Below are 22,048 nucleotides of genomic sequence, written 5' to 3' on the forward strand. Positions count from 1 at the left end.
ACAGGTCATGTCTCCTTCACAGGATTTCCCTGTGATACACTGCTACCTCTCCCTACATCGCTTTTGATCGAAATAGTATTGTGGAGGACTAATTGGAGATCCCACATACATTTTTGAAATCATATTTTTATCAAGGGTGTAAAAAAAAAGTAACAAATAAATTAACGAGTAATTATTTCAACATCGATAGCGTCTTTAATTTAACTACTTATAAGGTTTTTGATCGAGTTTCATACCTTATGTATGATGCCTCACAGCGACTCGTGGGGCAAATTCGTATTGTTGAAGGCCAAAACCGGATGAGATCGACGAAGTTGGGAGAAACGAATGCGGTGTTTGCCTTGAACCATACTAGCTATTGGCATAGCACTTGCCATTGGCCTAAGATATTCCCAAAACTTCATCATTATTTTGGCAGATGATGCAACACTATATGATTCATGTCAAAAACATTGTACGTGTGTTATCGTTCGTAAGGACAAGGAAGGAAAACTATAGGATATTGAAAGGAAAGACAATCGACAAGAACCAAAGCGAATATGATTTTCTTCCACTTTTCCTCTAATTTAGGTTGAGTTTGGTCCGAATTTGATCCAAATTATGAGTTTAAATTCCCAAATAATTTGATTAAAGTGTTCAATGAATCGACTTATTCATTAAGTTCACGAACTCTAATGTAATTTTTAGACAAATTATAAAAATTGTAAAATTGAATTTTTAAAAACTATTGCTTATTAAATCTGTAAACACATATTTTTCCAATCGCAATTCGAAAATAAATTAGGGTCGAATGACTGAGAATCGATCTTTTAATCTAAAATGGCTAGTTTAAATTAAAATTTTGTCTCATATCACGCTATTATACTACGAAAATTAAAACAAGATAAAAAAATGTCACGTTTTTCTATGCTTGAGGAATTGATTTAAACTTAAATTCATCTGTATCGGTTATATGTAATCTACCAATTGATTAGCTGGTGGAAATAATGAGAGATTGGACATAAGGTGTCAATCAACGCTGCAATTTGTATGGCCTGAAATTGGTTGGCATATGGAATTCCTATTATTTGGTCGGCCATATATAAACGTTGGTTTTTTGTGACTTTTGAGAATGATGTTATTGTTGCTTTCTAATGAGATAGATTTGAGGCAAGACAAAGATCAGTGTAATTAAAGCAACTCTGATTTGCAAGTACCTAAACTATGATTCCTGTCACAGTTTTGATTCTGGTTCCTTTACTTTACTTTTTATAATTTCAAACACTAAGTAATCCATGAGTTGAAATCATGACCTCTTAGTATGAATAAGTGAGCTACGTCACCATATTGAATGGTCGTACTTATTGCACTAGAAAATCTTGCTCACGGTGATTTTGGAATCGGAAAACTTGGTACATATATGCACTTCTACTACAGAATGTAAATTTGACCAAACTAAAACCAACTTCTTCTTTTTCACTCTATTTTACTATCATCAATGTGGTCCTCGCCCGCCATTTGAACAATAATATCTTGAACATCTAGTTACAAATGACAAAGAGGAGTCACTGCCGAATCAGCTTTCATATAAATGGGGGTATGAGATTTTTTCATTGATTGGACCACTGACAGTATGCTCAATATTATGATGTATTATAGGTCTTTGTATATATGAGTGAAACTAACAACAATCAACAACTTGAATTTTAGATCTTGGATAGAATTGCATTATATCACTTTTGTCATTGTTGTTCTTCTAAATCATCTTAGTCAGATTTACGCACTGCCAAAGGCCAAAAACTATTTAAAAAAAGTATTTTGCTCTCTCTCTTTTTAAAAGAGGCTTTGAAAATGTAGTTAGCATGACAACACATTTTCCTCATATTATTGTTTGGGCTATGTATGTTAGTTACATGAGATTTATAATTTAGTAACACTTTACTCGGGAAGACAAACGATTTTGTAATAAAGATGACATACGTATATGACTAATGGACCATATGCCTTAGGTGAAACATTGAGGTATTTCATTCAATACTTCTCAACCTTGTATGTTTCATGTGAAAACAGTGACCGATCTATGATTGAAAACATGTCTAGGCTAATTATAATTTTTGTAAAGGTTTAGAACCCAGTCTTTGGCTCATCTAAGGATTGTTTTTTTAAGAGGGAAGTGTAGAAATATATGAAGAAACATTTTCAATTTTTTAATCTATGCATGCTAGTGGAAAGTGAAAATTTTAAGAATAAAGTGAAGAAAGTAGGAACTAAGAAGAAAGGTAAATGTAATATAAATAGAGAAGGCATAAAAAAAGGCATGAAGGATAAAATAGGGGAAATGTTCTAGAAAAGTAGAAAACCCATTCTTGCTCTTAAGAGCACTCGAAACTTTAACCCTAGGGGAAGTAGAAAAAAGATCGGCGAGGTTGTCAACTGAGATAATGTCACTTTTATGTAGTTAGTTTATATCAAATTTTTCGTATGGACTGCAGCCCTAATAGCATAATGCATGTATCCGCCTCAGTGTGAAAAGTATAATTTTGTTGGTTATAATAACGATATATACATAGTAAAAAAATGATGGTAAGATTGAAATTAAGCTTTTTTGACTGCTCATACTTGAACTTAAAATTGATTTAATAAAGGTCTCTGCCAATGTTTGAGGTTAACAGTACGGGGATCAAATCATACATTCAACGTCAATGTTAATGACTACCTATGAATTGTAAGATTACATAATGAACTCAAAATCGGGTCAAATCTGGTATAATCCATACCTAGTTATGTTAAATTGCTTCCTCCTTTAACATCAAAAATAATTGAGATTTAAACTTCAATTAACTTAAGCATAATTCAAACATGAATATAAGAAATTTTCACAACAAAATTCTTATCAAATACCAACTCCACCATCTGTGGTTTGAAGAGACTATACTTAAATAACTCCAGAGGCCTAGAATGGTAGCTCACTCGAAGTCGAAGAGGCGGGGGCACCATTTTGGTAACAAAAAGCGGGAAGGCTCTCGTGACTTGTTCATGAGTCATCACAAGTGCTTGCATCCACAAACGCCTCGTGACTCGTACCCCAATTACGTGTTCCATCTCAATTACCACTTAATCTAATTCCCAAATCAAATTTCATTTCTAAGCTTTCCTTCAATAAATCATATCTTTATTTATTTATTTCCCTTTCAAGAAACTTTCGCTTTCTCCCGTAATACATTTCAAAAATATAAACATATAAAAATAGAAAGTCCAAATTGTATAAAACGCCAATTCGGGCAAGATTTTTTTCCTCTCTTTTCTTCTTCTTCTTCTCTCTCTCTCTCTCAGCTTCCTCCAATAATGTCATAGCAACCTCTTCACCTCTTCTGCTGTAAACACCATTTCAGGGTCTCCCTAAAATGTTGGTCTTTCAATCCCAAAATGGAAGAAGAGCCTCTTAACCAATCCCTGAATTTCAGTTTTCAGCTGGGTGGGTCTGTAGTTGTGTTCTGAGCTCCAAAGTTTTCTGCTTTCTCTGCAAAGGTTGAAGCTTTTTGTGTTTCTGGGTCTCTGTTTGATAATTTGTCGACTTGTTCAGCTTGATAGAGGAACTGGGTTTTGTTTAATTTGTCGAAATTATAAGTGTTTATGGAGATTCAGATTCTGGGTTGGTGAGTTGAGGTAATATACTATGTGCTAGATCTTTAGCTTTTTGAATGTTTTGTGGTAACTTTTAAATTCCTTGATACTGTCTCTCTCTTATGTTTTCTTAAAGTCTGATTCTTTTCTGAGGATGTTTATTGGTTTATTGACTGATTCTACTTGTTTATTTTAATGGTAAGCTTGTTTAATTAGTAGATTAATAGACTTGACTTAGATCTGATTGATTATATATCTTAGTCCTAGAGTATATGCCTGAAAATTACAAAGCTGCTCCTAGTTTTTTCTTAAAAAAGTAAATACAAATAAGTCCTGGAATCTGTGGAGCTTCTCAGCTAATTCAATTCTCACATAGCATTAAGCACCTGGCACTTTGAGGTAACAAAGCTGGTTTTTTGCTTGTTGGGCCAAACCAGAGATTGGAGTCTGGAATCGAATTCTGTTGCTCTAAACACTCCAAAGAATTCGAAATACTGTTGGATCCAAAATGTATCTATCCATTGTGGTGATGTTAGTGAGTCATCGAAGATACATAGGCACAAATCTAGTTAAGCATCTAGTAATGTGGTAAAAGTGCAAAACATGTGGCAAATATGAGAAACGAGTGGAATGAGTGTATTTTGGCAGGCAACCATTGCTAATGGAGCTGTTATGATCTGCACTGTATATTATGTAGTTGTTTTTTTTTCCTGGTCTTTTTTTTAATTCAGTGTGTTGAGGGATGGGAAAATAAGTATTTACTGTTGGGTTGCTCTGAATTCAACTAATTATGGTGTATGCTTGTTTGAGTTATTTCTTTCTGATTTTGAATGGTGGTTCTGTATGTTCAAGCTCTGACTTACCATATTTCGCCGTTATTGAATTCCATTGACCCATTAGAGGAAAACACGGATGAGTGTTTATGTTTAAACCCTAATGAAGTGGCAATTGTCTTCATTTTAAAATTCCAAAGAAAAAGATTTTATTTGGAAATTGGTTCTGGGAAATTAACTTGTTTTTTATCTATGCTTTTGATGGGAACTGTTCAAGGATATATTGACTGCATTTAAATGGTTTAGCTCAACTGATTTTAAAAGATAATTTCCAATCTCAGGTCAACCTGTCACTAGTCATCTTTGTTGTTTATTTGTGCAAAAAATAGTACAGTCAGCGACCACAACCTTTATATACTAGAGCCATACTAAAGAGATGTGTACCGCCTCCATTCAGCTAAAATGAAGACGTTACAGGTGACAATTTATAATTCTTAACATTGGGGTCATGATATCTAGCTTGTTTTGTGCAGTACTGCTTTTCACTGTATTGAATATTCCTATTCTAGGTTCCACAGAGTGGGAAAGAAATACAATCTTCAAACCAAGCTATACATGATACACAAGGTGACCAATTGAAAAACCAAACAAATGAGGCTCCTGGAACTGATTCAGCTTCAATATCGTCTTCAGGCAATGACAACAAGAAAGTATCACGACAAGACATAGAACTTGTAAGGCCACCAAATCAAACTAGTCTGGTGACCTTTTCTTTTCTTTTTCTGCATGTGTTAATTCATTAAGTTTTACTGTGTTTTAAATATTCTTCACGAATGAGTTAGATCGATACATTTTCTATTTTGTAGGTCCAGAATCTGATAGAGCGGTGTCTACAATTATATATGAATAGAGAAGAGGTAGTCAAGACTCTCTTGACTCGTGCAAGAATAGATCCTGGATTTACCACTCTGGGTAGGTATTTCAGATTATACTTTGAAGTATGTGATTACACATCTCTTAAGTTCCTAAACCAAGAATTGGTATATTTGAAAACCATGATTCTGGTGTATGTGTTTTCCAATAGTACTATCAGAAAAACTAAACCATCTTTTTATGAAAAAAAAACTTTTGTTGCCTACTGAAATAATGTGGGACTGGGAAGTTTATGTACAAGACATGTTATCACAACTTTACGCAATATTTATTATTAGTCAGAAGAAGCTACATGATATTTTTGTTTTTGATCATAATAGAGTACACCTTAATCTGATCATGTCATCTTTATTTTCTTGTTTCAGTATGGCAGAAGTTGGAAGAAGAAAATGCCGACTTTTTCCGGGCCTATTACATAAGGCTAAAATTGAAGAAACAAATCATCCTGTTTAATCATTTACTGGAGCATCACTGTCATCTCTCGAAGTATCATCCCATGCATCCAAAGGTTCCTTTGGCACCTATACAGAATGGGATTCATCCCATGCCTGGTAAGTTTTCAGCTTACAGAAACATGGTTGAGTTAGAGCTAGAATATCACTATATTGATAGTATAGGCTAGTAGCTGTACCTTATTTTTATTTCTACGTTGGGTGCATAATGATCATAATTGGGTCCTTAATTGTAACAGAAATATATGTAAATTCGAACTATGAGCCAACTTTTTGTTGTCCTTCAGGTAGGGTAATGCTTGATAAAGAGTAAACTAGATTAAAGTATTGTGGTCACAGACGTATATAAGCCTGGGAGTATGTGGTTGATATGCTATATGGTTTATATTATGGTTTCAAATTGTATTCACTGCCACTTGTTTGCAGTGCAGTTAACAACTTACCTATGGGATACCCAGTGCTTCAGCAGCCCCCAATGCCAGCAGCAGGTCAACCCCATATTGATTCCATGGGAATATCTAATTGTCATGTAGTTAATGGAGTCCCCGCACCAAGCAATTACCATCCAATTCGGATGAATTCTGGGAATGAGTGAGTATCTGCCCTTTGCCACATTCTCTGTATATTACCGGTGCCAGTAACTTTGTTAGCAAAAAGAAAATACAGGTGTATAATCCAAACATGTGTATTTGTTCACTGTGGTTTGTAATCTTCACAGATATCAGGTTTTGTCCACTAGAAGTTTATCTAATGGAAACTGTTTTTCTCCTTTTTGAAGTATGGTGATGGACTGCAGTAGTGCCGTTGTGGCTCCTGTGATTCCACCAAACAGCATGTCACCCATGTCCGAGATTCCTGTAAGTCCTACATCAGTTGCATCCAGTGGTCATTTCCCCTTCACGGCATCAGAAATATCAGGAATGGGAGTAGACACATCAGCACTTGATACAACATTTACATCTGATGTGGGAAGTAATGGATTGCAGCTTGGACCCGATGGTGGGGGTGGCAGATCTCTGGATCAGATCCAGTGGAATTTCAGCCTTTCAGATCTTACAGCAGATTTGCCCAACTTAGGAGGTAAGTTATTTGATCACATATAACACTCTAAGCATGTGAACTACGTTCCGAAAATTGTTGAGAATTTAGTTGATCAAATATGTATTGTGTAGCTGTATTCAAAGACATTAGTGAGCCGTGTGTGAAAAGAAATGGTACAATCTGTTGAGTGCCAGCCATTATCCATCTCGACACAGTTGATTTATCAAACATATAGGAGCAAACATACACACTTAATTTTATGGGCGATATCTTTTCTATAAGTTCACCACCTTGTGTGTTAATTCTATAATCATTGAAGCAAAAAATTGAACTTTCTTACTCTGCTAGGTTTTAAATCATGTATGAGCCTCGTGAGATGGCTGTTTTGGCAGCAGACTTTTGGCACTTTAAAGCTGTTGATTGGCTGCTTACATGGATGGTCAAATATAGTTAGATCCAAGCATGAACAAAGAAATAGAGTAGCTATTGTATTTATTTATTGTCTTGGGCCTTTTTTTGTTGCAGATTTAGGAGCCTTGGGTAACTATGATGGTTCCCCCTTTCTGCCTTCTGATTCTGAAATTTTACTCGACTCTCCCGAGCAAGAAGATATAGGTAAGATGGGAATTGCCTATATTCATTAATTTTACTGATTTTTAGGATGTGAATGGAGGTTCAGACAATTGACTGTTCCATTAACTTCCCATGCATAGTAAAATTGTCATGTGTCACTAATCAGTGTACGTTGTTTTGCAGAGGAATTCTTTGTCGATTCTGTGCCCGAGCAAGGTCCTCAATCAGACGAGGAGAAACCGTAGATAAAGGTGGGGAAAGTTCCATTACGCTCAAAACTGATAGGAAATGAATATCATTCCATTAGAGTACGTCATCTACTTACTAGAGACACTTTAGGGTCATGTTTATCAGCATATTTCAACATTTCTAGTTAGCTAGTCTGATCTGTATTTAGCATACAGAGGAATTTCCTTATAATAGACTAGTATTTGTACTTTCTGTTTCCAAAAACTTGGTTATTGGCGAAAGTTGAGAGGACACAATTCAGCTACGTAGTTAAAGCTACGTAATTCAGTAAATTAAAAAATTGAATGTCATTGATGAATCGAAATGGTAATCGGACATTTGATTAAATTAATAAATTATTTAATGGTTATAATTAAGTCAATTATTTTCTGTTTAATTTAGTTATGAGATTAACTAATTTTAAATTAATCGAAAAATGCATATTGATTTAACTATACAATTAAAGAAATTTATTATTTTAGTGATTAAAATATTTTACAAAATAAAAACCTTGATACTATAAATATCTCATTCAACATGAAGAGAGGGGATTTGAGAAGAAGATAGAAAATCACTTGAGTAAGATCACTCTCGACAAATCCCGAAATCTCTCAAGTCTACGAAGAATCATCAAGCTGTCAAATCGATCGTTTTTCATCAAATCTGAATCCAAACTCAAGTCCATGAAGAATCATCTAGCTGTCAAATCGATCGTTCTTCATCAAATCCAAGTCCAAACTCAAGTCCACGAAGAATTATCAAGCTGCCAAATCGATCGTTCTTCATCAAGTTCAAATCCGAACTCGAATCCACGAAGATTCATCAAGCTGCTAAATCGATCGTTTTTCATCAAATCTAAATCCAAATCCAAATCAAACTCAATTTCTCAAGATTAAGTGCACGTCACCCTTGAGCCAAGTCACATACGGAGATAAAATCAGAGGAGTTTACAAAGATTGTAACCCCGCGCTTGATAGTCAATAAATCACATTTTATTTATACACGTGTCTGCATTCTCTTATTGGTTTTCAGATTCTCGCAGCTACTTTATGCATTATCATCCACCTCTTCCCAAGTTTTCTCTTTTGCTTTTATGGTCTTATTTCATTACAAATTTTTTAGTTTTTACCCATTTGCTCAGGTTTCAATTTATGTATAGTTGTTCCAAGACAAACTTTCCTCCTAGACTGTTTATTAATCTAATTTACAAAGACCCTGTTTTTATATATTAGTCAATTGGGTTAAGTATGACTCTTCAGCTGTTTAGTGCAAAAAGGAACGTCATCCAAGTACAGAATTCTAACCTTGTTTCTTTGATTACTACTAGTTGGTCCGTATGATATTGGTATTTCATAATTAACGAGGTGCGGTCATTATCTAGAAAACCTCACTATTGCACTTGGGGTTTGAATCCAAGCCTAGCTGACATGCTCATCCACACGAAGAATGTTGCACAATACTTTTACTAGTGATTTGTGAGGTAGATTTCTGTCGCGACTTGTGAGAGTTGTGAGTACATGGTTTGCATCTAAAGAAGACTGAAGACACATTCAGATTACTCTCACTTTGAAATAATTGAGGGGTTTCGTGGTCACTTCATTCACTTGTATAGTTGTATGGTATATACACCACAAAACTTGACCTGTCGTTCTTGACAAATGACAGAGATGTTGGGAGGTCTTTTCTGCTAATTTCTGAAGGAAAGTGGACATCAAAAAAATTTAGTTATAAGAGCTTGATACAATCTGTAATTCTCAACATGCAAAACAAACTTACTATAATTAACAAAGTTGAATGTTAGAACTGATTAAAAAAAGTTAGATGTTAGAAATTTGAAATTGTCACACACTAATTTCTTTATTTCATTCCCTTATTAGGTTACTGTTACATAAACATCATTGACCGATTTTCCAAGCAGATAGCAGATGGGTCCCCAAATGTAACCCCAAACCACAAGTTACATAAGAAAACAATAAACCATGGAAAATAGTCACACCATCCTCAGTAGCTTCTTGGAGGCAACCCCATGGTGGCCGTGGCCAAGTTGCTGTAGAAAAGTCAGTACGCGTGGACTCTGTCTCCCTACCCTTTTAGTCCTCTTATATGTTCCATAGAAACTCAATTCACCCGTATAAATGCCATTTAAGACCCACATTCTCCTCTACCTCACGAATTTTCTCTCTGCCTTTTGCTCAAGAAACGAAATTTCTCATCCCTGATCTTGGAGTTTCAGACCCTGTTAGCACTTCCTCACTGCGACTTTCATCTTGGTTTTTTTTAAGGTTGGAACTTGGTGAAGAGATCAGATAGTCTTGCTCCTTGTTGACTTGGGATTTGCATGCAAAGGTAAAGAAATGAAGTTGACTTGAGAAAGGGTTGAGTTTTCTGGTTTCTCAAATGTTTCTGCATGCAACTTTTCTGGGGTTGTCTTTGATTTTGGAAATGCATGAGGTTAGATTTTGGTGTTGAACTCTTGAGTTAGGGCTCTTATTTGCTTATTGTGGATTGTTCATTCTTGGTGCGCTGGTTAATCTTCCACCTTTGATTTAGTCAATTTGATACACTGATTTTGATCGTAAATATATTTATTGGGGTACTATCCCTGTACTTAAGTCTAGATTATTATGGTGTAAGTGTAACTGCTTATTCACTTACTTTTACGGTTTTACCCTCATTAATGGGATGCTTAAAGTAGAATGCAGGGCCTGGATTGGAGAGTTGACAATATTATTGCTCACTCTTGCATTGGAGATTTAAAACACTATCAACAATATCATGCCTACTAGGCAAATTTTCAATTATCAAGCTGGAATCTTGCAGGGCCTGGATTGCATGACTTTCAAGAAGTAAATAAAGCCAATTAACCAGAAGTTCCTGATATGAATCTGAAGGGTACTAAGTTTGTCAGGTAAGTTTGTTCAAGCCTAAGTAATAATAATAAATAAATAAATTCAAAGTTGCTTTCAGTTTCTAGGTTTGGTTGCTTCACCTAATTCAACAAGCACTGTATTTGTTAGTTGATGTTAGTTTCACTTACTAAACAGTCCACTAAGCTACTTATCTAGCTACTTGGTAATTAACAGTTGGTTTATGCTGCATGGTATGTTTGATGTTTAATCAATCCAGGTTTGCTGATTGGCATTCAGAGGGATCTACAAGCTCTGAGAGGGAATTTTCAACTGATGGACGAAATCCAAGAAGAGCTAGGCCATCTTTGAATGAAGTAATGAGTAGTGTTCGAAGAGGATTCAATAGGGGTTCAGATAGGTTTAAAACCTCGAAAAAACCATTAAGTCCCGGTAAACAGCCAGCAAAGGAGCAAGGCCCTCGGAAGAACATTCTCGACCCTCAGGGATCATTTCTTCAGACTTGGAATAAGATATTTGTGATATCTTGTGTCATAGCTGTGTCATTGGACCCCTTGTTTCTTTATACTTCGGTGGTTGATGGCACGAAGAAATGCCTTGGATTGGACAAAGACCTCCAGATCGTTTCTTGTGTACTTCGTTCTTTCACCGATGTTTTTCATATACTTCATATAATATTTCAGTTCCGGACTGGATTTATTGCTCCATCTTCTAGAGTATTTGGAAGGGGTGAGCTAAATGATGACCCTGTGGCCATTGCAAAGAGATACTTGTGTTCATACTTCATTATAGATGTTCTAGCTATTCTTCCTCTACCACAGGTACAATCACTTCTTCTCAAGAATTTCAAAAGCTCTAGAAAATATATTTTTTCATGGTGGTGATATTTTGTTCTTTTAATTTGTGCAGGTTGTAGTATTTTTCATTGTCCCTATAATAGAAACTCCGGTTCCAATATTTGCAAAGAACTTATTGACGATTGTAATTGTTTGCCAATATGTGCCAAGACTTATACGAATCTATCCACTATACAAAGAAGTTACAGCAACTTCTGGCTTCCTGACTGAAACTGCATGGGCTGCAGCTGCATTCAATCTTTTGCTATACATGTTAGCTAGCCATGTACGTTTGATTCGAAAGATTTTAACACTATTTGATTCCTCTCCGTCTTTTTTCATGATCTGATGAATATACTATACATACCAGGTAGTTGGAGCAGTATGGTACTTGTTCTCTATTGATCGAGAGTATAGGTGCTGGCGTGATCATTGTGAACTTGATATAGACTGTAAGACATACCTGTACTGTGTTCCTGACAGGGAAGAAAACCAGACAATTGTTGACATGTTAAAAGCTTCTTGCCCCTTTACCAAACCTGATGACATTAAAGATTCATCCGTGTTCAACTTTGGGATATTTGCTGAAGCTCTGGAGTCAGGTGTGATGGAGACAACTGACTTTCCAAAGAAATTTTTATACTGCTTCTGGTGGGGTCTGCGCAGCCTTAGGTTTGTAACAAAAACTCTTAGCTCTCATAACTATAAAAGTATAATGGTCAAGGTCTTACTTGAGGTTGCATATTTATGTACATAACAAGGTTTAACTCAGAGCCATTTTGCAGTTCTCTAGGTCAAAACCTCAAAACTAGCACTTTTGTTTGGGAGATACTATTTGCTGTCTTCATTTCTATCTTTGGACTGGTGCTATTTTCATTGCTCATTGGAAATATGCAGGTAATACTTGAATCTCAGTGAACATAGTTTTTGATAGATTACTACAGTTAGGCTCAGCTTTGTGCTCCATGCTTGCCATGTAGGCTAACTGATGAGGACATAAAATGTGTTTTTGACCAAAAAGCAGACTGTGGATTCTGCGAAGTCTATTAATAACCTTGCACTACTATGACATGCATCTGTATTAAAACAAGATCTTAGTATTGTTGTTGTATGACACACGTTAGATGATGTTGTCCTTTGATTTTGCAAAGAGCTGGACTGAATTGGTGAAAAATGCTAAGACCACATTTGGTGTGATCTACAGAAATTTCTACAGTCAACAACTGTGAGAGTCGAAGAAATGAGAGTGAAAAGGCGAGATGCAGAACAGTGGATGTCCCACCGAATGCTCCCTGAGAAGCTGAGGGAAAGGATCAGACGCTATGATCAGTATAAATGGCAAGAAACAAGAGGTGTTGAGGAAGACACTCTAGTTCGAAACCTTCCCAAAGACCTAAGGAAGGACATAAAACGCCATCTTTGCTTGGCTCTTCTAAAGAGAGTGAGTGTTTTCACTAAAAGTTTTTTCATCATTATTTGTCCAAGTATTAGCATTCATTCTCATCACTTTGATTATGCTCAGGTGCCAATGTTTGGGAAAATGGATGATCGGCTGATGGATGCCCTGTGTGACCTTCTCAAGCCAGTTCTTTTCCCAGACAATAGCTTCATCATCCGCGAAGGTGATCCAGTTGATGAGATGCTCTTCATTATGCGTGGAAACTTAGCAACTATGACTACTAATGGTGGAAGAACTGGCTTCTTCAACTGTGCTGATCTTAAGGCTGGTGATTTTTGTGGAGAAGAGCTTCTTACATGGGCATTGGATCCAAAATCCACTTCAAATCTCCCTCTCTCAACTAGAACAGTGGAAGCGAGAACTGAGGTGGAAGCATTTGCTCTGAGGGCTGATGATTTAAAGTTTGTCGCCTCCCAGTTTCGGCGCCTGCACAGCAGGCAGGTCCAACATGCTTTCAGGCAAGGCTCTAAACCATGGTTTTTCATTTTCAAAAAGAAAATTTATTAGACATAGCATCCTCATTTTCTTTTATAATGTCATGCGTCATTCTTGAAGTAAAGTACTTCTGAGGACTTATTTACTTAAGGGCTAAAACCACAGACCATCTTATATAAAGGAAAATCATTATTAAACATAGTGGAATTGAACACACCATTCTTCTTGAATCTTGACAGCTTCAGTCTTGAGTTTGTAATATGTAGCGATGCATTAATGCAAAGTTGCTAACCAAAACGTCTGCTTACAGGTTCTACTCCATGCAGTGGAGGACATGGGCAACCTGTTTCATACAAGCAGCTTGGCGCCGGCACTGCAAGAGAAAGCTCGACAAGTCATTACGTGAAGCAGAAGACAAGCTGCATTATGCTTTTGCAGAAGATGCTGGAACCTCACCAAGCCTTGTTGCCACCGTATATGCATCAAGGTTTGCAACCAATGCACTACGCGCCTTGCGGCAGAAGGGTGGGCATGACACTAGACCTTTACCGGCATTGCTGCCACTGCTGCCTCCGAAACCCACTGAGCCTGACTTTACTGAAGAACAGGAGGAGTGACTATCCTTAAGGAGTGTATGTGATAACCATCTCTATTTTGCATCTAGATGCAAGGTCCTCTTTTGGAGTAGTTAACTCTGTAATCAATTGAAGATTATTGGTACATAATTCACTATTTTATTGTTCCCTCTTGACCCTTCAGCTTCATATATTAGATGTAAAGGGAAAAAAAAACACGTTAACGTATCAACTATCGAGTCAAAATTTTGAATTCTAAAGAACTGGATATTTCGGGTATTAGGTTCACCACTTAAGCGAATAGTACAACACTTGATAACTAATTCGATGGTAATAACCAATCGTATACTGTAGTTTTCCTTAGTTCGAAAGGAGGCAGAGTATGTTGTTCTTGGGTATGGCACGAGGTTTCCTAATTTTGAAAGGACGCAGAGGTCTCATAATCCTATTTTTGGTGGGAGGAGGAGAACTAAAGGACATGACCGAAAAACACACTTCCTTTACCCTTGACACCAAAACGAGTTGGGAGGACTTGAAACTGTTGTCAATCTTCTTCTTCAGTCAATTATGGCTTCAGGTATTCTCTTGGAGATATGTTGTTATCATTGGTTTCCACGGCTTTTGAAGTTTTAAGAATTGCATGTGGTTGTATCCTTGTGCATGTTCTTCGATCTGCTGCTTTAGTGTAGCGATTAAAATCTAATTCTTTTGCACGATATTCAGTTCTTTTAGGTCTCTTGTATTATAAGTTCTATACTATCGATCTCGATATTGTTGATCAAAATATATTGCTTGTAAAAACAAACGAGATATGAGAGCCAGCCATTGTGTTTTGGGACCCTCGACTCTTTTGCAGGAGTCGATCGTTTTGCTTTTGGCTTTGAGTTATATTTTAGGGTTTTGGTAGATCTTAACTTCCTGCGCTCCAAACTTTTGGTAAATCTTCATATTATATGGGTATTATTAGATAGTTTAGGTTTTGTTGCATACAACTCTTCAAAATATTTGGTCTGATGATTACTTGAGAACTGCGGCCAGCCTTCTTCTTGGTCATATAAGTTCATCTTTTTAATTGTCCTTTCTTTTATTCTTGCTTCTTCAGACTGGGCAGCACTGCCAAATGACATTTTGGATTAGAAAGATTGGAGTTGCTATCAGACTATGTGCGCTTCAGTGTTGTTTGTATGTCATGGTACTATGTGACAAAGGGTCATCAAAGTCGATGTCTAGCTATCATGCCTAAATGTCCAATGCTTATGATTTCCACAGACAAAGAAGATACATGGAGTGTATACAATGTCATGGACAACAAGATCCTTGATTTGCAAGTAAACCTGCCACACATGCGGTTCTGTGGCTCGTCGAAAGGATGGTTAGTAGCCATTGATTTGAATTTCGTGGTAACCCTGATAAATCCATTCTATAGGGTTAAAGGAAGAGAAAGAGAAGATTCAATCATCTAAACCCTCCAAACATGGATGAGATGAGGAAACGCCATGTTGAACATTGGTCAAATTGTGATTATTTTGTTCAGAAAGTGACACTTTTTGCTGACCCGGTGTTGGATGCAGAGAATTGCATTATTGTGCTCATATACAAGGGGCGAGTGGGTTTTATTAGAATCAGCAAGGACATACATAGCATGGACTTATACTGAAGAAAGGTTCATTCACCCTGTGCAGAAAGTAATTTCTGTTGAAGACAAATGTTATTGTGTCACTGCAAAAGGTAAACTCCCTATGTTTTCAAATTACCCCGGAGGATTACTCAGACATAAATTTGGTAGGTATGCAAGTCGAGGAGACATACCGAGGGATGTTCCGAAGGATGTATATAGTGCATGCAAATGAAAAAGACTTGTTAATGGTTCAACGATTCATGACTTTTGATGATGGTGATCATTGTGAGAACCGCCGAACCGAGAAGGCTCTAGTGTCCAGATTTGATTTTGTCGAATGTAAGTTGACCAAGATAAACTCCTTGGGCGATGTTTCTCTTTTTATGGGTGAAAACTCTTCCAAATCAGTGTTGCAATTGGCTTAAAGTAATTCTGGATGTCTACCGAATTGCATTTACTTCACACATGATCATGACACCACACGTCGTTACGCAGGAGTACCCCATTGTGATTTAGTGTTTATAGCCTTGAATGTCAAAGTTTCTTGCCGTTAGACAACACACGTTGCAAACCTAGTGAAGAACACTGGACGTGGACGACCAATCTGGGTCCTTCCAACCTTTAAATTGTAATATGTTTCTCATAGGCACAGAAATCTTCTGTTAATTGAATGATATGAACCAAATTCGAAGTTCCTTCGAATAATATCAGTTTTATATGAATGTTAACCTGTTGTGGATGTGTAACAAAGTTTTCACCCCATGAGCTTTTCCACTGAAGTTTCAATAGTAAACTTCTACCGTTAACCTGCACATCACACAGTATATGCAATTTTAACCCCACAAACAAACTTCCTTGACCCTTTCAATTGGATTATCAGTCGCCTCTAATGTTAGAATGTCTGCCTCTGATGATATAGAGGTGTTTAATTGCCAAGGTAATGACTGGTCAGTATTTTGAGAGAGGTACAAAAAATGAAGTTTGATGTCAATATAGATAGAAACAAATTAAAATTTTATACCTAAGAATTTGTTCTCTCTATCCATTGTTAACCGACTTATTCGGCGTCTAGTCCTAGTTTATGACCTCTGAGACTAACAGATTAGCACATTATTGTTGTGCCGAGTCCATTACTTCACAAAGTGGAGATCCGTTCACAAGGGGAGGAGTTCAGATAGATCTTTGACTAATTTCGTTTCTTTTTCCCATTGACATGCTTTTCGAGACTTTTGAGTCTCTGCTTGAGAATTGACGAAGATGATATGCTTCTGTCAGAATCCTTCTTTGATGTCTCTGTGGGTAAAGATGGTTCGGATTCGATGGTAATATCTTTCTTAACTGCTTCAAACAAAGGAAATGGAGGCTGTGATGCAGCAGGAGGTGGCTTCGGAATTTCGGGAAGATTAAGTAATTGCTTCACCTTTGGAGTCTTAATTGCTGCATGAAGATAATAGTCTGTCAGCTTGAAATGTGATAAAAAAAATAAAAATAAAAGCTAAGCTCAGATAAATACCAGAGCTGGAAGAACCAAAAGGAGATACTCACCTAATCCATATGTAAGGGAGAAAATGTTGGAGGTGAGCCAGTAACAGAACAGTGCCTGAAAAGGTGTTCAACAATGAAATTAAGGAATCTGCGGCAATTAATAACACATCCTACTTCCCTCCCTGAAAATTGAATTCAGAAAATGCACTTACTTTAGGGATGCCCATCATAACTGGAATTGCAATGACAGCTAGGATTCTAGAATAAGTTTTCATAGTTTTGGCAACAGGATTTCCAGCAAGACCTTCCTGCATGTTCCACTGAGGAGGAAGCAGTAAAATCACATAGTTCCGCTTTCTTTAGAGAACATGACAGAAATAAAACAAAATAAATGGAAGCTGCAAAGACTATAAGTAGAACATACTCGCACTCAATGCTAACTTCATTAATGCCAAACAAACCTCAGATACCATACTTTGCAAGTTAAATTATTTTAAAAAAAAAACCTACCTCAACTGTGATCCAGAATGTCATTGCTGTCAGTATTGGAAGGATCACCAAGCTATCTGGAGTTGTCAGATCAGTAAACCAGAGTGCTCCACCATTTTGAAAAGATGGTACTTTCATAGCCATGTTTCTAATCTACAATCATGCAAGTTACTAAATTTGAGAAATTCAAGATAAAGATATGCAAACTTTTAAATGGAACTATGTAAAACAGATGCTATTAATTTTGATGGGCTCAAATCTTACAGCTAGGAAAAAGCTGATGAAAATAGGACCTTGAATAATTATTCCTTGCAATTGAGAAAATGGAGTGACTCCGTATCTGCAAAGATTTATGCAGTTATATAGTTAAATGCCTGGGCATGCAAACACAAGATTGCCGCATGAGAAACAAATTTAATCAAATATAGAACTAATAGGCTGTAGTTAGGAAATCTGTATCTGATCTCTAAAGTCTGAAAATAAGTTGTAACATATTGAACCGAAAATGACAGCTACAAAATGTAAAACATTAAGTTCACAAGTACGATTGAAAAAACTTACTCTTTGAACAATGCCATCATTCGTTTCTGACCTTCTCTTAAAAATTCAGGATCTGTTGCCTAACAAATAAAATGTGTTCAAAGTTCAGACCCTGACAGTGCAGTTTTCACAAATTGCAAACTGAAAACTTATAACATCCACTATAGTGTCTGAGACAATTAAACTTGATGAGTGCCATCATATGTACTAATATTATACCACAATAACCCCAATTTAAAAAAAAACACACACACACAAAAATAAATGAAAAAGGAAATATAAATGATTTTCATACCATATTTTGCATCTCCTGTTTTAACTGCTCTAAACGAGGCCTCATCAACTGCAATATGAAACACAAATTATGAGAAACACAGTGATGCATGTTTAAAATGTTATGTTCTTCTAGACCAACACAAGAAGATAAATAAAAGAATAAAAAATCTAAAACCACATAGATCAAATGGCCGATAACAGGGAGATATGACAAATATAGGGGAGCATGGCCGGCACCATCCGCGCCATCTTTGCACGTCACCAGTGGCCGAATCCGGACGGTCCGGACCTCCGCACCTGAGAAATTCTCTATATCAGTGCTTCTCAACTGCGGAGGTCTGGACTGTCCGGATTTGACCATTCCGGCCACCGGCGACGCGCAACGACGGCGCGGATGGTGCCGGCCGTGCTCCCCATCCCGGCGCTCATGTCTGTGCCGGCCTACGGCAACCAAAATCTTGAAATTTTGGGCACCGTGCGGAAATTTCCAAATTCCGGCTGGTGCTAGAGCTCCGGTCGGCATATACAGGAGTGCCGGGAAGGGGGGGCACGGCCGGCACCATCCACACCTGAGAAATTATATATATACATATATATATGTAGAGAATCCGGACGGTCTGGACCTCCGCACCTGAGAAATTCTCTCTCTCTCTCTCTCTCTCTCTCTATATATATATATATATATATATATATTCATCTGTTGTAAAATATGTATCAAACCAACAAAACAAGCAGCATCACAACATCAAATGTAATTATGTATCATAGAATCGGGAGAGAGAGAGAGAGAGAGAGATAGAGAGAATGGATAAATTTAGTTATGGTCATTAAACAACGTGGCTAAATCTAGAAAATATTTTAATATCTATGACAACTTGTACTGAAGCATACTGGAATTTTGTTGAAGTAATTCTAGTTTTCCGCTAGAGATTCCCACAGACAGAAATCCATTGACCATGAGGAAATGAAGAACTTACGGTCAGCTTTGAAGTAGCCCGTAGTTGACCAATTAGAAGAGGAAGCGTAGCTGTTCGAATTAAAACAGTTGTTAACGCAATTGACGCCCACCTGGAAAAAATGAAAAAAATTCTTTTGAGAAGAAAGAAGAGCAAGTGGTCTCTCGCTCCCAGAGAAGCCAAGTTTCACAAAACATTGATGCTTCAGCAAATGCAAAGTTTTTCTAGTATACATGATATACATTTAAAACAGAGTTCTTATCACAAATTAATAATTAAAACAGAGATGTAGATTAAAGTAGTGACATAAATTTCATACCTCTATTTATTTATATTCCCTAAGTTTCTTAATTTTCTTGTCACAAGAAATTCAACTGAATGTAAAGAATGGCCATTATATTAACCTTGAAAAACACAGTGGATTTCATCTTGGTGTGGTTAATATGATCATTACTTATTGTACTTCAATATTGTGATTTCACAATATCTCTTTGATAAAGACATCTCCTAGAATTGGTCAAGCTGTGAAGTCCATGTGTAAAAGCCGCACCAACAAAAAAAAAACAGTACTGAATGAATCTGTAAATCATTATACTTACAACATCTATACCATATTATGAAGATATATTCCAGGAAATAAAAATACGTTTGATATGCATATTGAAATACAGTTCATCCAACAAGTCAATATTCAGGCATCAGATTGCGAAACATCACATCCACATAAATTGCCTCAGTATGATCAATAAACAACATCTAAAACAGACAAACAAAATAGAACAAGTATGAGAATCCCTCTAAAATTGCTTCACTTACCAATTCAATCCCGTCAGACTATGAACAAAATCGATCAAGTGCTGTAGGGCAAAAACAGGGAGGAAAGAATCAGCTGCAGCTACAGCCACTTCACTTGCAGCAGCTCCTTGGGAGGTTACTACCTCCGCTGTCTTATTTGTGATAACCTCTGCAACATAACCAATGGCATCCATCTTATCAGACCCATCACCAATCTTATTTGTAATAACATCCCCAACAAATCCAATGTCATCCACCTTATTCAACCCATCACCGATCGAGGTTGACATATGCCTAAAATGAAAGGAACCAATGCCCATTTTCCAAGCCAATGATGAGCCTGCCCTCCCTCTACTTTGAGATCCAAAACTAAATCCAATTGTCGAGTTGTAAGATCCACTAGGAAAAGTACTCGTCATGTTGGGTTGAGTGCTTGAACTCAGTGAATGAGATTTAGTATCCTCATTGTTATCATGTAGAACATGACTCAAAGAAGGGTGGAAACGTCTCTTGGCAAGAGTTGCCGTGGTGGAGACAGCACGTCTACACGCCATTTCAGGTGGCTGAGTTCTGCTGAAAGAAGTAGATATGTTAACATCATATTTACTTTAACAAAGAACAACATTACACCAAACAATATGTTCATAACATTCACACCCTGCCTGCAGCTTTTTAGGCTTTACATTCATAACCCACTATAGCTTATACAGATTGTTACATTTGTTACACGAAGAGGAAAAATGATACTACAATCCCAACTAAATGTCTTATCTTCCTCACTTTTCTCAATCAACCCAAAAAGAACATCTTCATAGATTCCATACATATGCTTCACAGCATGCGATCCAGGCTTTTTGGGATTGACCAAAGTTAAAGATTACATATAATGAATGACTAACTGAGCCTCGTATGTATATAATTCAATTCAGATACTGAACCAAAGCATCAAACAGTTGAGGTTTTACTGGGTTTAGCATTGAAGTCGACAACAATAAAGGCAGTGACTAATTACACTAAAAGCTTAGATTTTGCTTCATTTTACAATGGTTTTCTAGCAACCCAACAAAAATTAACAGAAAGCACTCACCTTTATGACTCTTCGTCTCTCTTTGACGCGAGGGACTGAAACAACATCAGAAGTTGGAGCAAGACTGCTTCAGTTTCATACATATTTTCTCAGTAAAAGCCCCGAAGCCTTAGTTTGCAACGGCATGTCGTATAATCAGACTTTAACTTTTGGGAAAAACTTGCGTACAAACTAGTATGTACGCGTGCGTCCAAACTCTCGTTTATTTGCACACTTTGCGAATATAAATACATGATTTTAACCGTTCAAAAGTTTAGTTTATTACTAAAGATCATTTCTATAAAATATCAACATAAACAAAAATCGTCTTCATAGTCGATTGCATCAAACAAATTGACGGTTGATCATGAGACTACTAACTTTCACCATAACCGTTCATTTGTTTGATGCAATCGACTATGAAGACGATTTTTGTTTATGTTGATCTTTTACAGAAATGATCTTTAGTAATAAACTAAACATTTGAACGGTTAAAATCATGTATTTATATTCGCAAAGTGTGTAAATAAACGAGAGTTTGGACGCACGCGTACATACTAGTTTGTACGCAAGTTTTTTCCTTAACTTTTTTCTTTTCTTTTTAACTCCCATTATTTACAGACTGTAAACACATTATTTAACCCTCAATGTCATTGCAAATACTGTACGTCTGTACCACAGTGGGTCATCTAAGATTCTAGGGTCATCCTACTACAAGCACTGATGTGTACATTGTTCTACTTCCACTACACATGTTTTCCTATTCAATGTTACATTACGTTTTCCGATTTTATTTCACGATTTCTTGGTGGTGCCGTAAAAAGTTTTCATTAATAATCGTACCAATTTTTCTATATAATTATGTCGTTTTGTTCATCGGTAAGTAGGGGTGTAAATCAGCCGAGTTGAGCTGAACCAAATACTAAATTGTTCATGTTTGGCTTATTTTCATACGATCGAGCTTGAGTTTGGCTAAAATTTGATTTTCGTCTTTTATGTTTAAGCTCAGCTCGGCTCATTTTATTAGACGAGCTCAAACTCGAATCAA

The 22,048-nt window shown here is 36.7% G+C and overlaps 3 protein-coding genes across 11 annotated transcripts; 2 read left to right on the plus strand and 1 right to left on the minus strand.

Moving 5' to 3' along the window:
* Window positions 1–3,291: 3,291 nt before the first annotated feature.
* Window positions 3,292–7,976, plus strand: LOC126802262 (uncharacterized). Of its 4 annotated transcripts, none has more exons than XM_050529868.1 (9): window positions 3,292–3,645; window positions 4,701–4,853; window positions 4,946–5,110; window positions 5,243–5,348; window positions 5,675–5,860; window positions 6,193–6,352; window positions 6,540–6,841; window positions 7,328–7,417; window positions 7,559–7,976. In XM_050529868.1, the coding sequence occupies exons 2-9, from the start codon at window positions 4,839–4,841 to the stop codon at window positions 7,618–7,620; spliced, it is 1,086 nt and encodes a 361-aa protein (XP_050385825.1). In that variant the 5' UTR covers window positions 3,292–3,645; window positions 4,701–4,838; the 3' UTR covers window positions 7,621–7,976. The 4 variants fall into 4 exon arrangements, with proteins under 4 accessions (XP_050385825.1, XP_050385824.1, XP_050385827.1 ...); XM_050529867.1 differs by having other exon boundaries at window positions 4,718–4,853; XM_050529870.1 differs by having other exon boundaries at window positions 4,718–4,853; window positions 4,955–5,110.
* Window positions 7,977–9,737: 1,761 nt separating this feature from the next.
* Window positions 9,738–16,111, plus strand: LOC126801527 (cyclic nucleotide-gated ion channel 1). 5 transcript variants are annotated; one of them, XR_007672858.1, is made up of 11 exons: window positions 9,738–9,949; window positions 10,299–10,511; window positions 10,730–11,291; window positions 11,380–11,592; window positions 11,677–11,978; window positions 12,092–12,203; window positions 12,511–12,747; window positions 12,829–13,223; window positions 13,511–13,832; window positions 14,130–14,352; window positions 14,878–16,111. XR_007672858.1 is itself a non-coding variant. In XM_050528904.1 (9 exons), the coding sequence occupies exons 2-9, from the start codon at window positions 10,483–10,485 to the stop codon at window positions 13,815–13,817; spliced, it is 2,157 nt and encodes a 718-aa protein (XP_050384861.1). In that variant the 5' UTR covers window positions 9,738–9,949; window positions 10,299–10,482; the 3' UTR covers window positions 13,818–13,951. The 5 variants fall into 5 exon arrangements, 4 of the variants coding, with proteins under 4 accessions (XP_050384861.1, XP_050384865.1, XP_050384862.1 ...); XM_050528904.1 differs by lacking the exons at window positions 14,130–14,352; window positions 14,878–16,111 and having other exon boundaries at window positions 13,511–13,951; XM_050528908.1 differs by lacking the exons at window positions 14,130–14,352; window positions 14,878–16,111 and having other exon boundaries at window positions 10,750–11,291; window positions 13,511–13,951.
* A 178-nt stretch (window positions 16,112–16,289) lies between these two features.
* LOC126802389 (mitochondrial inner membrane protein OXA1-like) lies at window positions 16,290–21,108 on the minus strand. 2 transcript variants are annotated; one of them, XM_050530009.1, is made up of 10 exons: window positions 21,022–21,108; window positions 19,956–20,504; window positions 19,161–19,251; window positions 18,203–18,250; window positions 17,929–17,987; window positions 17,632–17,707; window positions 17,389–17,520; window positions 17,091–17,198; window positions 16,939–16,993; window positions 16,290–16,830 (listed from the first exon to the last, which is right to left on the minus strand). In XM_050530009.1, the coding sequence occupies exons 2-10, from the start codon at window positions 20,486–20,488 to the stop codon at window positions 16,580–16,582; spliced, it is 1,353 nt and encodes a 450-aa protein (XP_050385966.1). In that variant the 5' UTR covers window positions 20,489–20,504; window positions 21,022–21,108; the 3' UTR covers window positions 16,290–16,579. The 2 variants fall into 2 exon arrangements, with proteins under 2 accessions (XP_050385966.1, XP_050385965.1); XM_050530008.1 differs by having other exon boundaries at window positions 19,956–20,507; window positions 21,022–21,094.
* Between the last annotated feature and the right edge of the window lie 940 nt (window positions 21,109–22,048).

Source organism: Argentina anserina, chromosome 7, assembly GCF_933775445.1.
Source record: "Argentina anserina chromosome 7, drPotAnse1.1, whole genome shotgun sequence".
In the NCBI taxonomy this organism is placed as follows: Eukaryota; Viridiplantae; Streptophyta; class Magnoliopsida; order Rosales; family Rosaceae; genus Argentina; species Argentina anserina.

Bases quoted from the DNA above. Each gene is read 5' to 3' on its own strand.
- LOC126802262 (XM_050529868.1), top strand. The intron at 5,111-5,242 runs GTAAGGCCACCA...TCTATTTTGTAG, and splicing joins CACGACAAGACATAGAACTT to GTCCAGAATCTGATAGAGCG. The intron at 7,418-7,558 runs GTAAGATGGGAA...GTTGTTTTGCAG, and splicing joins TCCCGAGCAAGAAGATATAG to AGGAATTCTTTGTCGATTCT.
- LOC126801527 (XM_050528904.1), top strand. From the start codon at position 10,483: ATGAATCTGAAGGGTACTAAGTTTGTCAG. The intron at 11,292-11,379 runs GTACAATCACTT...TAATTTGTGCAG, and splicing joins CTATTCTTCCTCTACCACAG to GTTGTAGTATTTTTCATTGT. The intron at 12,748-12,828 runs GTGAGTGTTTTC...GATTATGCTCAG, and splicing joins GCTTGGCTCTTCTAAAGAGA to GTGCCAATGTTTGGGAAAAT.
- LOC126802389 (XM_050530009.1), bottom strand. From the start codon at position 20,488: ATGGCGTGTAGACGTGCTGTCTCCACCACGGCAACTCTTGCCAAGAGA. The intron at 17,521-17,631 runs GTAAGATTTGAG...GCATGATTGTAG, and splicing joins TCATCAGCTTTTTCCTAGCT to ATTAGAAACATGGCTATGAA. The intron at 17,199-17,388 runs GTAGGTTTTTTT...CTTCCTCCTCAG, and splicing joins CATTCTGGATCACAGTTGAG to TGGAACATGCAGGAAGGTCT.